The sequence below is a fragment of the Marmota monax genome, unplaced genomic scaffold (genome assembly GCF_021218885.2).
Source record: "Marmota monax isolate L192 unplaced genomic scaffold, Marmota_monax_Labrador192_F-V1.1 WCK01_AAM20220418_F8-fsc00205, whole genome shotgun sequence".
Taxonomy (NCBI): Eukaryota; Metazoa; Chordata; class Mammalia; order Rodentia; family Sciuridae; genus Marmota; species Marmota monax.
In genome coordinates this window covers 2,558,769-2,573,371 of record NW_026692417.1, presented here as the reverse complement: position 1 = coordinate 2,573,371, position 14,603 = coordinate 2,558,769, and the positions used below count along the sequence as shown (strand labels likewise).

The window sequence follows — 14,603 nt, the reverse complement described above, 5'->3', positions numbered from 1 at the left end:
ATAGAAACAGACCCTCCCCTTTAAAAGGGCGGAGACGCTGGTGTGGCGGCGGCTTTGAATGCGTCCGGGAGCCTCGGCCCCCCGCCTCCTAGAGACCCTTCCTCAGCCTGCTCGGGAGTTGGAAAGACGCTTCCCTCTATTCCTGCACTCCGGTATCATCGCCCAGCGTCCGCCACTTCCATCTGGGTTGAGGCCGAGGCGACCCCCCCCACCACCGAATCTGGGTGGGCCGGGCCGATCCACCCTCCGGAGCCCACCCGCTGGAGCCATGGTAATGCCGCGCCCACGCTAGGGGTCCTCCAGCTGCGGTCCCAGCTCCCGGAACCTGGTGGTTCCAGGTCCTCAGCCGCTGGGGATTCAGGGCCTGGGTCTGGGTGGGACTCAGGGTTCTAGTCTGGGTTTGGCCGGACGCGCTGGAATCCCTGGGAAAGCACATTCCCCTGCTCCACGCTGGTCCTGTTTCCCTCCTGTTGCCTTCCTTCTCTTTTTGGAGAATTGTTCATCCTTCCCAGTGCTCTCAAACGCCTATCTCTTGGATCCATCCCTCCCCTCTCTGCTTTCGCCCTCCCTGCACTCTGACCCTTGATCCCAGGGAAGGCGAGATCAGCATAGATAGCTCTTGATTCTCTGGCATCTGGGATCTGGCACAACCCCTGGCTTGAAACGCATCTGGAACTAGCCACAGCATCCCTGCTGGCTAGAAAGTAGGAACCATGGACGGGGGCACCCCACACTTCTGGGAGCCTAGCTTTTGGGCGCTGGATTAGGTGGAAGAAAATTCTTGGCTTGAGTCTCAGACACCAGACCATTGTGCCCAGCATGTTTGGATTTATGGTAGATTCTTATGTTTGACAGACTTTGGGGTTGTTGCAAAATCCTCAGGTTTGTGTACACAGTGCTGATCCTCACTTCCCACAGTGTTGTACTAGGGATGAACCCAGGGCCTCAGGCATACCAGACAAGCACTCTCCCACTGAGCTGCACCCCCATCACAGCACAGGGCTGATTCTGAAGAACTGCTTTCGTTCCCCTTGGCAGCCTTCTCTTTGCCCCTCTTTCAGGGACTAACACAGATGGATCTGAGTGGATTCTATTACAAGAAAAGATTTTTAAGTCATTTAAATCTTCAACTGAATCCCATTTTTTCTCTCCTCATCCCTTATTCCTCCCCCAGCACTAGCGAAGAAGCAATGAGGACAGAATGTACTTGCAAATGGCATTTCTCCTCCAGCCTCAATTGCTTTGTTTTCCTTTCAGGCATGCAGTTTGCGGAAGCTGTTTACTGTGGAAGAGGAGTTTGAAGATGAGGTAAGGAAGTGTTGGTAATCAGAGATGGCAAAGGATATAAACATCCAGGTCCAGAACATTTTGGAGCAGCCTGCTGCAGCCTCCTTTCCATTGATATGTATATCTTTTTTATCTATGGAAAACATTGAAATGATAAGAAATGTAAACAACCTACTTAGCTGTCTTAGCAACAAACAAAAAAACCAGAGATGAGTTGCTTAATTGTCCTATCTCTAAGTTATTAGGGCCTTTTTCTCAGAAGCTCTGTCGTGTACATGATTTAATTCACTTTCATGATAGCATACTGGAGGTGGGAAGAAGGTTTTTGGAGAGCCTAAATAAATAGTGTAGGAGACAGTACAGTTACTAGATGGCTTTTGGTTTGTGGTCACCAGCCGTCCATGTGAACCAGGGCAAATTGCTTCCGCTTTCTGTTCTACAATATAAGGGGCATTCTTCTGCCTCAGATCTTATTCCCTTCCCACTCATTCTCCTGAAGCTGAGGAATTCGACTAGATCTAAAGCCAGGGTATTAGAATCACCTTTATCTAGGCCCTACCACATGCCAATTAAGTCAGAATTTCTGGTGCTGGCAGGGGTGTTTCTGAAGTACAGCCAGAGACCTCTGAACTAATGGTCTCTGTAGCTGTCTTCACATTTAGAACCAATGGATATAACCTCATCCAGGAGGCTAGAAATTACCACCTCGGATCCTTTTTAGAAAGAGGAGGATTTAAATGAGTAAAGCCCAAAGAGGTAAGTTTAACTTGCCTGCCTGACAATATAGCACAAATAGCCAGGATGAGGACTCAGCCTTTTGATACCAATCTAATGGACATGGAACCTACTAAAATACATTTACAGAATAGAATTTTTCTATTTTCCAAAGACAAGCCATTCAATAATTACCTTTTTTTTGTGGGGGGTGTTTAGAATCAAACCCAGAGCCTTGTGCATACTCAGCATGCCTCTACTGCTGATGCACACCCTTAACACCAATAAAAACTACTTTTTGTCTCCCAGTGCTTTTCCCCCAAATTCCATTATGTTCAGATGTTGAACTTGTCCCTGGTATGGTGGTAAATTCTGCACCACTGTGTCCATCTGGGAAAATTGTAGTAAAATACATACATGGTACCTAGAACAGTGAGGTTGAAAATGTTAGTTTTTGTTATTACATGGGGAACTTAATTTTTTTTTTTTTTTTTTTGTGATGCTGGGAATTGAACCCAGGGCCTTGTTTGTAGAGGCAAGCACTCTACCAACTGAGCTATATCCCCAGCCCTGGAACTTAATTTTTGTTTTTACAAATAATTAAAAATTACTAGCTTTGTCAAGGAGATGAGTCCTTGTCTTTCAGCTTTGGAGATGTGTGATTACAGGCTGAAAAGGCGACCCTCTTGGGTCTTAACAGGTAATGGAATTAAGGGACTGTTCAAGTTTCTGTTCTTTGAAAATGGCAGACCAGTCCCTTTCCCTCTTCCTAAGACACATGACATATTTGAGAGTGAGCTCTTTGGGAAAAAAGGAATCCATCAATATCCAGGTCATTGGGGTTTTATTACTTCTATAATGCTAATCAATATTATTATTGCTAAATCCTAAAGTATTCCTGCTAGAGTATGGGACTCTTGATAATATACAAAGCAGGTAAAAAAAAAAAAAAAAACAAAACTTTCTTTAGCCCAGACAATATAGTGTGGCAGCAGGGGTGTAGGTGGAGGGGACCTTTCTGTCAGTTAAATCAGCAGTTCTGACTCAAAAACACCCTCAGAACAGGTCTTTTGCTCTTGAAGGTGTCAATCTCACCTTGCTTCCCAACTGGAATCCATACTTAATTTAACTTGCCTGAAAAGCTATATTTAACTTCCACCTATTTTGCTGGATCCAGGGGTTCTCTGGCTTACTAAAGACTGATGTGGTGTGTGTGTGTGTGTGTGTGTGTGTGTGTGTGTGTGTATAGCTCCCTATTGCATTGATTGGACACCAGAAAGCTAGTTTTCTTGAGAAAGGTGCATGTCCTTGGGTGAGTCCTTTGACTCCCTAGTTCTCTGGGACATTTGTTTCTGCTTTTCTGCGCCTAATCTAGAGATTGAAGAAAGAGACAAACTACTTGCAGACTTAGCCTTAGAATGTTTCTGATAGAAGCCTGGTGGTAGGCTCATGGGCAAGGTTATAAGCAATTGGTGAGAGACATCCCTGTTGTCTTTTACACCTTGTTTTCCCACTTGCAAGCACACACACATATGTACTACATGCCTGCACAGTAAAAGTAGAGCTTTTTAAAAAATTTTTCCAAAACATTAACAAAAATAAAAATTTCCAGATGCAAAGATCTACTGTCTCTGCTTCTTTGTAGGATTTCTTATCTGCTGTGGAGGATGCAGAGAACCAATTTGCTGGCTCACTACCTGTGAATGCTGGGCGCCTACGACCTGTTTCTTCCAAGCCACAGGAGACTGTGCAGGGGCAGTCCTCAAAGTCACTACCATTACATCCCACTGCTTCTTCAGAGGCTTTGAGATTGCCAACCCTGGGACTCTGCCTCCCAACCTCCAGCATGCCCAGAGCCATCAGGGATCCACCTTCTACAGAAACTGTCCCCACAAGCCCTGCCTCAGCTTCCAGCAGCTGGACTGGCAATCAGAAAAGAATGACACTGCCAGAAGTGCTCCAAGAGTCAGCAAGACCCCAGTCCTCAGCCTCCCGCCCCCTCCTCACCTTTGAGAGCCAACAGCAGGGATTGGGTGGTTTTGAGGGGCCTGAACAAGACGAATTTGATAAAGTCCTGGCAAGCATGGAGCTGGAGGCAGCTAGCATGGAGCTGGAACTTGGTGTTAGCAGTGAGGCCACGCAAATCTCACCTGCCCAACACCAGGAGGACACAATCTTGGCTAAAAAGGCCCGGGTAGCTGATCTGAGTGGATCTTGCCAGCAGGGGCCCATGTCTGCCACCCACAAAACAGGTTTCATGTCAGCCCTGGATGAGCCTCTAGAGCCTGTTTCCCACTGTAGGACTCCACGGCCCTGCATGAAACCTGGTGCTGCAGGCAACATTCCTATGCCAACTGCTTTAGCAGTTCCTACTCAGCAACCCCACTGGGAAATCTGTCCCCAAACCCCCCCTGTTCCCATACCCCAGCCTCTCCAAGTTGCTGGAAGACCTCTTCAGAGCAGCCCTCAAAATCGTTTGCCTGGTCAGCCATTTCAGTCTCCCAGTGCCTGGTTAAGTGGCAAACCTCATTTTCCTAGACCTCGAACTCCCAACTCCAGGTCTACTCCCTCGAAGACCAGCTCTGTGGTCTCTCCTTGGGATCCCTTGCAATCCCGAGCCCCAGTGTCTTCTGTTGAGTCTCCTGTCAGTAACCCAAAAGGTCCCCATTCCTCCCAAAAGGTTCCCCAGGCAGCTCTGCAGACCCCCATAGTCACCAACCACCTGGTGCAGCTGGTCACTGCTGCCAACCGGACTCCCCAGAAGCCCACTCGCCCCTCCACCCGAGCCAAAATGCGCCGCTTCCCTGGCCCAGCAGGACTCCTACCTCACCAGGTGAGTGACCTGGTTCTCTAAGACAGCAGAGATAAGGGAGAAAAGCAATAGTCCAGCACTGTCCCCTATCCAACCCTAGAACATCTTTCTCCTGAAGGGCAAGGAGGAAGGAAGTGAAGATAGGCAGCATTTGTAAAATTGTGGAAGAAGTCAAAAAAAGTGGGAAGGGGCCTGTTGATGTGGTTCAGTGGTAGAGCGCTTGCCTAGCATTTGTGAGGCCCAGGTTCCAGGCAAAAAAAGAAGTGGGAAGGAAGAATGCTAGAAAATTCACCCAGGGAAGAGGTGTGCATAAGGCTCTGAGAACTTCCTGGTTTTCATGTTTGTTTTCCTACTACTAGGGCAGGGAGGTTCATTTGTTCATATTTGCTGAGGAGTAGATATTGGGCAATTTGCTTTGAACTGAAAATACAAAGATTAAAGAGGGGGCTGGGGTTGTGGCTCAGTGGTACAGCACTTGCCTAGCTCGTGCAAGACCCTGGGTTCGATCCCCAGTACCACATAAAAAATAAATAAACAAATAAAGATATTGTGTACAACTAAAAAATAAATATTAAAAAAAAATAAAGAGGAACAATTTCTGTCCTAAGGAGCTTACAGTGTAGAAGAAACAGTTGTGAACAAATAATTAGGCACAAAGAGCCCAGTGTAAGAGTCATTCCCTGGCTGCTGGGGAGACATAGCTTACCTTGGGCTTGCTGGGTGGCTTTGGGTTGATGAGAAGGAGGTAAAGAGGTATGGGGGAGGGGAGGACAGTCCAGTGCGGGAAGACAGGAGGAGGGAAGAGGGAGGAGCCAGTGCAAAGCACAGATGCCCAAAAGCAGGTGCTCTCAGAGATCCACAGAACAGGTAACTGTGGCTGTTGCGGGGGGTCAATATGAGGAAGTCAGGGCTGGAGGGAAGACACCTCTGCTGAAAGTTTGGATTTAAGCAGTAGATAGTGTCTCACTGAATTGCTTTAGGGTCTCACTAAGTAGCTGAGGCTGCTTTGAACTCTCGATCCTCCTACCTCAGTCTCCTGAGCCACTGGGATTACAGGCCTGTGCCACTGTACCCAGCTCCTTTCCTTGGGTGTTTTGAAACAGTTTCTGCTTGTAACTTTCTCTTCCACAACACTTCAAGAGAAACCAGGGAGGCTGTCCATGTTCCTTCTGGGCTGGATCTCCCTAGAGGAAAGGGTTAGGTTCCTGAGAAGGGACCTGGGGAAAACTGTCCCTTAACTCCTCACTGGCCCCTCTATTTGGGTCACTGCCCCCTTTGGGCAGCCCTGGGTTTTGCTCCTGAGCCAGCTCCAGCTTCCTCACATTCCTAAAACGATCCCCAAAGTGTCTTTTTTGAGCTGCTAGTAAGGCTCTTGAGACTGCGTTAGGAGGGATGTAATATGTGTTAATTGTCCCTGATAGTTTCCTGAACTCATTATGTAATCCAGACAAGACGCTGTACTTGTAAATAACAGCTGCTGAGCTTGCTCTCACCTTCTCTTCTTTCTCTCCTCTTAGCATAGTGGGAAGAATCTGGAGGAAATCATGGTTTCCACACCCCAGACTCCAGCTCATGGTGCTCTGGCTAAATTCCGGACAGAGGTAACTTATTCCATGTAAATGTTAACTTCCTGGGCATCATTGAGAGTATGGGGTGTCCCTGCATATTGGGGGAGTTGGGAATTAAATGCTGCTGAGAAGGCAGCTGGAGGAGGTGATGTTTTTACTGGCATAAAATAAGGCCTGTCCTGATGCCAGCCAGCCATTAACCAATGCCATGGGTCTAGCCTTCTTTCCTATCTAAGAAATAAAGGCCCAGCTAGCTCCATCTTCCCCCAGGGAAAGAGAGTGTAATACATATTATGAGACTGTGCTTTGGGAACCTTTTCTCTGAGGTTTCTGGGAACTGTGCAGGGGAGAATCTGCCTTCATCTTGCCTCCAAGGGGGTCTCTCTTGATGTGTGAGAACAGCTTTTCTCCTCTCTGGAGTTCTTGTTGGCCTACTCTACCCCTGGGCCCACTTTTGCTTTTAATTCTCTGAAGTATTTCTTCTCTTTGCTGCAGTTCCCCAGATTTGCCAGTCCATTTCAGATCCAAACCAGGCAATAGTCATCTGAATTAAAATCAGTTATTAATATAATAAGGCTAATGGTTAAAGCCAGAGACAAAATAAGATTACAGAATTCAAAATGGCAAAGACACTCCTGGAATCCTATATACATATATGGGGGATCCCTACCCCAAATTAGTACCACAAGAGACAAGCATGGTTAATCTATTGCTTCAATGTAATTAAAGTCAAGATTTGATTTTTTTTAAAAAGCACCTTTGTTGTAGATGCTTAGTGAAAAATGTGATATGCAGCAAGATTTCACATAACCTTTTCTGACCTTGGAGATAATTGGGAGACTGTGACTACCATGCTATGGTTTTTCCTAGAGACTTACCCTTTGTCTCCCACCATTCATCCTGTCTCAGTCAAGGGTCTGTAGGAAGAGAAACCTATTAACGCAGGCTCCCACTCTACTCTATACCAGGTTGTTGTTAGTTCCCAGTCATCAGTGGAGGAGGATTTTGAGCGAGGGCCCTGGCTGACCATGAAATCTTCTCTGGGCCTGGATGAGAGAGACCCAACCTGCTTCCTTTGTACCTATAGCATCATCATGGTACTGCGGAAGGTAAGGACTCTGAGCACTGAGACCCAATGAGAAGACCATTTTTCTCCCTTTCAACAATCTACTGCCCTAGTCCACCGTAAGAGGGGGTTATCTGCTTCCTGTTACCCCAGGCCTATCCCTGAGGAGCAGCATGAGTGAATTTCCTTTGGTTGTATCTTCGCTGGCCTCCCTATTCACTGTCATCCACAGTATTGGGCACAAGGAGAGCAGGCTCTGGGTATGCCTCTGCACTTCTAGGCACTGGATGGAGTTAAGCACAGTGCTACCCTCAGAGCTCCCCAGCCATCAAGGGCCACGTGGAGATACATGTTAGTACATGTATATGCTATATCCTTTCCCATGTCCACCATGATGGAGTGCTATATAAATACATGTACACAAAAGAAAGGAGGCAGGGGAGAGACATGAAGGACTGCCAGCTTCAGGCCTGCCAGAGAAGATAAGATATGCCCTTCCAATTGCCCCCTTTGCCCTCCATGACGGAAGATCATCACCAGTCCCTGGTTACCCCCAGCACACTTGGGGACTTGGGAAGGTGCAGGTAAGCCCTGATCAGCTCTGTGAATGCCTCTCTCTGTAAGTAGGCAGCCTTGAAGCAGCTCCCCAGGAACAAGGTCCCCAACATGGCAGTGATGATCAAATCCCTGACTCGGAGTACAATGGACGCCAGTGTGGTTTTCAAGGACCCTACAGGTAAGGAGTTAGGTTCTGGGAATGTCTTGTTGTGGCCTCGGTTGAGGTCAAGAGAGGAGGAGAAATCACTCCCTCCATTTGCAGGCAGAAACATTGAGGCAATGAGAACCCCACTTCCCAGCCAGGACTCAAACCAGTTGCTGTATTGCCCTTGATCCTGAGACTGATGGGCCATATGGTATTTGCAGGAGAAATGCAAGGGACCGTGCACAGGGTACTGCTGGAGACACGCCAGAATGAGCTGAAGCCTGGCTCAGTGCTGTTGCTGAAGCAGGTATGGGAGCTCTAATTGGGGGCTAGCCCTCCACCCCTCCCACCCTGGAGAGAACCCTCAGGTTTCCTGTGTTCTTTCCTGGCTGGCTGCCTCCCTCCTTATGCCCAAGCAAGGAGGGACTGGACTATTGGTAGGCCCTGGCTTGCTAAAGCTGAGGGCAGGCCTGAGGCCCTTGAGCTGCTCCTGTTCCTTGGAGATGGATGGATATGGAGGGTTGAGGGGAAAGATGTGGTAAGGGTTCTACTTGGTACCAAGGCTGGGACAGGAGTGATTTGTGTGATGCTGATGCAGAAGACTCTTAACAGGCAACAGGCGAGTACCAGGTGGCCATCTGACAGCACCCAGTTCTCCTTCAGGTCACTGACCTTCCCCTTCCTCAATTCCAGATTGGAGTGTTTTCTCCTTCACTCCGAAATCACTATCTCAACGTGACACCCAACAACCTGGTCCATATATATAGCCCAGATTCTGGGGACGGGAACCTCAAGCCATCTCAGCCTTTCTCCAAGGTAAGAGGAGCAGGATGGATGAACTCACAGAGGGTTCCTTCTGCCTGGATCTTCTCGGTTCTTCTTTCCTCCCCCCTGAGAAGCAGAGGTGTGAAGGGGACAGTTGCCCTGAGGCCAAAAGGTACATTTGGGGACAGAACTATCTCCTCCTGTTCCTGGTCTAGCCACCTGCTAGACAGGTTAGTAACAGTACCTAGAGGCACAGTTGGCTTCTTGGTGATCCCTGAGTGTCTGATGGCAGGCTTGAACATCTGAGAGGATAGCAGTCATTTGAGAACTAACCAAGGTGAGGGCTCACCAGGGATGGTGACAGAAAATGACTAAGGGTCAGATCTGCTGTGGGGTGGGTATCTGCAAAGAACAGCAAGCCACAGTGGACCTTCGGGTGACTAGCTCTTGCTCTGTCTTCCCTCCGGCCTTTGCCTTTGCTGAGTCAGGCAGACACTACCCAAAGCACTGGGAGCGCTCCTCTAGGAACCAAGGTGGCTTCACTGTCTCTGAGGTGATGGCTTTCTAGGCAGCTCCTCTCCAAGGTGAGAGTGCAGAGCCAGGCTTGTTTAGTTGTCTGCACCCTTCTTGGGATCCTGGCCCAATAGGGCGGGAGACTTGAGTCTTGTCCCAGTTCTGCTGATAATTTCCGCTGTGACCTTGGGCAAGTCCCTTCTCCTACCCTGCCATTGCTTCATCTACAGTACAAGAGTTTTAGACTTGATAACATATAGTCCACTTAAGCCATTAGCTCTAATTTTTCTACTTATAGTTCCTTTATTTTTTCCCCTTAACACCTCCACATTCTTTTATTTTTAGTTGAAGATGGACACAATACCTTTATTTGTTTATTTTTATGTGGTGCTGAGGATCAAACCCAGTGCCTCGCACATGCTAGGCGAGCACTCTACTGCTGAGCCACAACCCCAGTCCCTCACATTCTCTTAAAATCACCCCACTTCTAAAAATAATCCTTATTTTTCTTTTAAATTTCTAATCATCATACTCATTGTAATGGTATAGAAAAGCAAAGAATGAAAGTCATCTTCTTCCACTTTTCATCCCCTAGGGCTAACCATAGTTAACAATTTAAGTGCCAGTTTTAATTACCTGTCCATATACTAGCGAGTTTGGAGATTATTAACAGCTCATATTTAATCTCAGGCTAACTCTTCAACATATTTCTGAGTGGCCTCTTTACTCACTGCTCCACTTATATAGATTCCCTAGAACACTAGATATCAACAAAATTAGAAAAGAAACTCACCCCTAATGGTTTGTTTTGTTTTAATTGTCTGCTGGTTTGGGTGTTTGGTTTTTCAATTCCCTTCCCCAGCCTGGGCATGGGTGACCCCAGCCCCTGCCATACTCCTCCATTATGTTTCTTTCCTAAGCCCCCCACCAGGCCCTTTAAGGTCATCTGGGTAGAGTTGGTACCATCTGGAGGGATTTCAGGGTCATGGGTATTGGTGACCAGCTCCTCTGTCCCCAGGATCCAGGAAGCTTCCATGATGGCTTCCAGCATGATGTGGCCGCAAAGCCCAGGGAAGATCTCAGAACAGCACAGAACCCAGTGGCAGGGGTGTCCCCTGAGGAAGAACTTCCAGAAACAGGTAAGACAGTCAGTTGTCAGGATCAGGAAAATCTCTTTGCTCTGGCATAACTGGGCCAGAATCCTCCTGGCTACATTTTGTTCCTTCTCCTATGAGTCTCTGGACCTCGTATAATTTTATAGAAATCAAATATGGTATCTTGTTTGTCAAGGCTATAGTCCACAAACTAGTTGACAGTGTGATGGGGCCATGTAAAGTGTGATCCACATGTCTCCCCTGCCTCCAGGCCATGTGCTTTTCACCTCAGGATGCACTACCATCTTCTGTCCAGATGGACAGGCACTATCTTTGTGCCACATTTTGATTCCTCTGTGGGCTGATGACCAGACCATAGAGGCAGATTTCCCCATTCTGACTAAGCTCAAAGGCCCACTAGAGGGTGCTGAGAAATCACATCTCCATGTACTTACGTGGGGGCCCAGGATACAAACTAGAGAGGCCCAGATGCAGACCTGTTGTGGGCAGGCCCCAGGAGGCTGCATCACCCAGTGAAACAGAGTCCCGAGTTGCTTCCTTAGGCTTTTTTTTTTAGGTATTGGGAATTGAACTCAGGGGCACTCGACCACTGAGCCACATCCCTAGCCCTATTTTGTATTTTATTTAGAGACAGGGTCTCCCTGAGTTGCTTAGCACCTTGCTTTTTGCTGAGGCTGGCTTTAAACTTGCAATTCTCCTGCCTCAGCCTTCCCTGCTGCTGAGTTACAGGCGTGTGCCACCGAGCCTGGTGCTTCCTTAGCTTTTTGATTCCAGAAATTCAGTCCTGTCTGAGCCCAAAGTTCATGAGATTATGGGTAGTTGTCTCACATTAACAATTCACAATATGCCAATGGATAGACTAAAACCCATTTATTTATATTCTGTGAAAGAATATCTCCCTATGCTGGGCTCTTGCATTGTCTGGAATCTTGTGCTCTCTCTTTATAAGTAAGCTTGATGATAAGCCCAATCATCTTAATAATGTTGTTTGCCAGGTGTGATGGCATATGCCTGTTATCTCAGTGACTCACGAGGCTGAGAGAGAGGAGGATCACAGGTTCAAATCTAGCCTCAGCAACTTAGTGAGACCCTTAGCACTTTGGAAGACCTTGTCTCAAAAAAGAAAAAGGACTGGGGATGAAGCTCAGTGGTAAAACATCCCTGAGTTCAATCCCTAGTACCAAAATAAATAGTGGTTGCTAATGCAGAGCGATTCCTTAAGTACAGTGCTAATCACCTTAAATAAATTTTGAATGCTTCCCAAAGTAACTACTTCCTTTAATACACAGCAGCAGTCTGCATGAGTGCTCTTGCTAGACTTGGAACTAGGCTCTTAGGTGTAGCATACGAACAGTCTGACTTAACTCCTAGGGCTTCCTGTTCCTACTCAGGAAGGATTACCAATAGTGGTTCTGGTATCACTTGGAAGCAGAGTATGCTCACCTTGGGAAACTTGTTTTACCTCTTTATATCCTGTTCTCTCAGGTGAAGTGGGGTTTATCACAGAACCACCATGAGATGCCCTAATGAAAGGTTACTGATACACAGAGAAAGTACTCAGTAAGTTATTAGCTGCTCTTATTAACAAAAAGAAGGTTGATAAAGATTACTGCAGGCTGGGCGTGGAGGTGCACACCTGTAATCCCAGCAGCTTAGGAAGCTGAGGCAGGAGGATTGCAAGTTCAAAGCCAGCCTTGGCAATGACAAGGCACTAAGCAACTCAGTGAGACCCTGTCTCTAAATAAAATATAAAATAGGGCTGGGGATGTGGCTTAGTGGTTGAGTGCCCTGAGTTCAATCCCTGGTACCAAAAAAGAAAAGATTACTGCATGCCTGGAATCCAGTTACTCAAGAGGCTGAGTCAGGAGGATTGCAAGTTTGAGAACAGCCTGAGCAACTTAGTAAGAACTTGTCTCCAAAAGTAAAAAGAATGTAACTCAGTGGTAAAGAGCCTCTGGGTTTAATCCCCAATATCTAAAAAAAAAAAAAAAAGGGTAGCGAGGAGGGGTTTACAAGGTTGGCTCTGTTTCCAGATTCTTGGACTTAAGCATACATTATCTGAGAACTGTGGTCGGTAACAATATTTTAATTGTATGATACAAGGAATTGAACCCAAAGGCTCTTTTCTACTGGGTTACAACCCCATCTCTATTTTTTATTTTGAGATGGAGTCTCACTAAGTTGCTGAATTTATGGTCTTGAATTTATGATCCTCCTGACTTAGCCTCCCAAGTAACTGGGATTACAGGCATGTGCCACCTTACCTGGCAGGAATGGTTACTTTCATTCCCTACTCCCACACAGGAATTTTGGGGAAGGGGGTGATGCTCTCTCCAACCATTAGAAGAGGTACCAGATTAATGAGCTTTGTGATTTTGAATATATCCAGTGGCTTTTGCATCTTCCTTCTGCTATCCAATGAGAGAGTCACATAGGGAACCTCAGAAGCCTTCCTGCTTGGTGCTGTGCCTCTGGATGAAAGGAGAGGAACCACTGAGCCCAGGGGGACCCCCTTTCTTACCAGAACAGCCCAGGCATATGCCCTGCCTTTTGCTGTGCATGTGTACTTGGGGAGTGGAAGGAGATGGAAGTCAGGTCAGTCTCAGGCCCACTGGCATGGGCACCACTGACTGGGAGGAGCTACCTCTCTGTCTGGCCAGGCCCTGTCCCTCCTGAAGGATAGGTACTTTAGACCCCAGGCAAGCAGAACCTTAATGTTGTCACTGAGGCTGCCTTCCTTACCCCTGCAGATGACTTGGATGGACTTCTGAGTGAGCTCCCTGAGGACTTCTTCTGTGGGACCAGCAGTTGGGACTGCCCCAAGGCAGGGCACCCACCATGAGCAAGCAGCCTCTAAGCTCCCAGGCAAGGCTCTGGGTATGTCTGGTCACATCCAAGGGAAAGAAGGCCCACAAGACTGGAAACTTGCCAAAGCTTGGGCTTCTGTGGTGCTCCTAACCTGGACGCTGCACCTGAAAAGTCCCTCTTCTCAGATTCTGCACTGCTGCGGCTTTGAGACGTCCTTGGCATTGTCATCCCAGACCTCAGCCAAAGACTGGCTCTTAGCCTTCCTGTTTTCAAGCCCTCTGGCCCTCCATTCCTTTGGTCACCAACAGGAAAGTTGTATCATCTTTTCATTTCAGCTGAACTTGAGGGGATGTTAGACCTAGTTTGCTTGTCCCTTTACTCCCCAGTCTCAGGGAAGCTGAGGTGCTAAGAAGCCCTGTACCATGACAAAGACAAGGTTCCCAGGTGCAGGGGCAGTCGTGTGGGCTTTTGTACTAGTTCTGAAATAAGAAGCCTCAGGCAGAGCCAAGCAACTCTGGTTCTTTTTTTTTTTGTGTGTGTGTGTGTGTGTGTGTGTGTGTTTTGTTGTTGTTGTTTTTTTTTAACACCTTTTCTTTTAGAAAATTTTAGACTTACAGAATTACTATAAAAATAGTTCAGCAAGTTTCCATATACTCTATATCCAATTTCCCCTATTATTCACCTCTGACATTAATATGGTACATTTATCATAATTAATGAACCAATATCAGTACATTATCACTAACTCACTTCATACTTGTTTCAGATTTACTCAGTTTCCCCTCATGTCCTTCCACAGTTTCAGAGGCCAATCCAGAATCCCACATTACATTTAATCTTACTGTCTCTTTAGGCTTCTCTTATTGGTGGCAGTTTCTCAGACTTTCCTTGTTTAGACAACTTCAACGGTTCTGAGAAGCACTGGCTGGGCATAGTGTAGGATGCCCTCTGTTAGGATTTGTCTGATGTTTTTCTCATGATTGGACTGGGGTTATATAGGTTTTGGGGAGGAAGAAAGAGATAAGGTGCCATTCCCCTAACATCTTGTCAGGGTTCGTGTGGCCCTGGGTCACCTGGCTGGGGTAAGGTTCAGGCTTCTGCGCTGCTGAGTGGCTCTTTTCCCTTCTCCTTCCTGTTGTGCTGGAAGTCGCCCTGCACAGTGCACACTTCAGCGGAGGGAGTTCTGTTCCACCTCTTTAAAGGTAGAAGAGCTTCATATATTATTTTGAATTCTTCTGCACAGGAAATTTGT

The 14,603-nt window shown here is 47.1% G+C and overlaps 1 protein-coding gene across 1 annotated transcript; it reads left to right on the top strand.

Moving 5' to 3' along the window:
• Window positions 1-13,863, top strand: Hrob (homologous recombination factor with OB-fold). The gene is made up of 10 exons (XM_046442896.2): window positions 1-271; window positions 1,258-1,308; window positions 3,647-4,834; window positions 6,331-6,414; window positions 7,350-7,490; window positions 8,075-8,183; window positions 8,372-8,457; window positions 8,844-8,966; window positions 10,447-10,567; window positions 13,294-13,863. The coding sequence occupies exons 1-10, from the start codon at window positions 59-61 to the stop codon at window positions 13,383-13,385; spliced, it is 2,208 nt and encodes a 735-aa protein (XP_046298852.1). The 5' UTR covers window positions 1-58; the 3' UTR covers window positions 13,386-13,863.
• Window positions 13,864-14,603: the final 740 nt, after the last annotated feature.

What these genes read in the sequence shown, in the direction of transcription:
- Hrob (XM_046442896.2), top strand. Translation starts at nt 59, where the DNA reads ATGCGTCCGGGAGCCTCGGCCCCCCGCCTCCTAGAGACCCTTCCTCAG. An exon ending in GCCCACCCGCTGGAGCCATG is followed by an intron (nt 272 to 1,257) that starts GTAATGCCGCGC and finishes TTTTCCTTTCAG; the next exon opens with GCATGCAGTTTGCGGAAGCT. An exon ending in CAGTGCTGTTGCTGAAGCAG is followed by an intron (nt 8,458 to 8,843) that starts GTATGGGAGCTC and finishes CCTCAATTCCAG; the next exon opens with ATTGGAGTGTTTTCTCCTTC.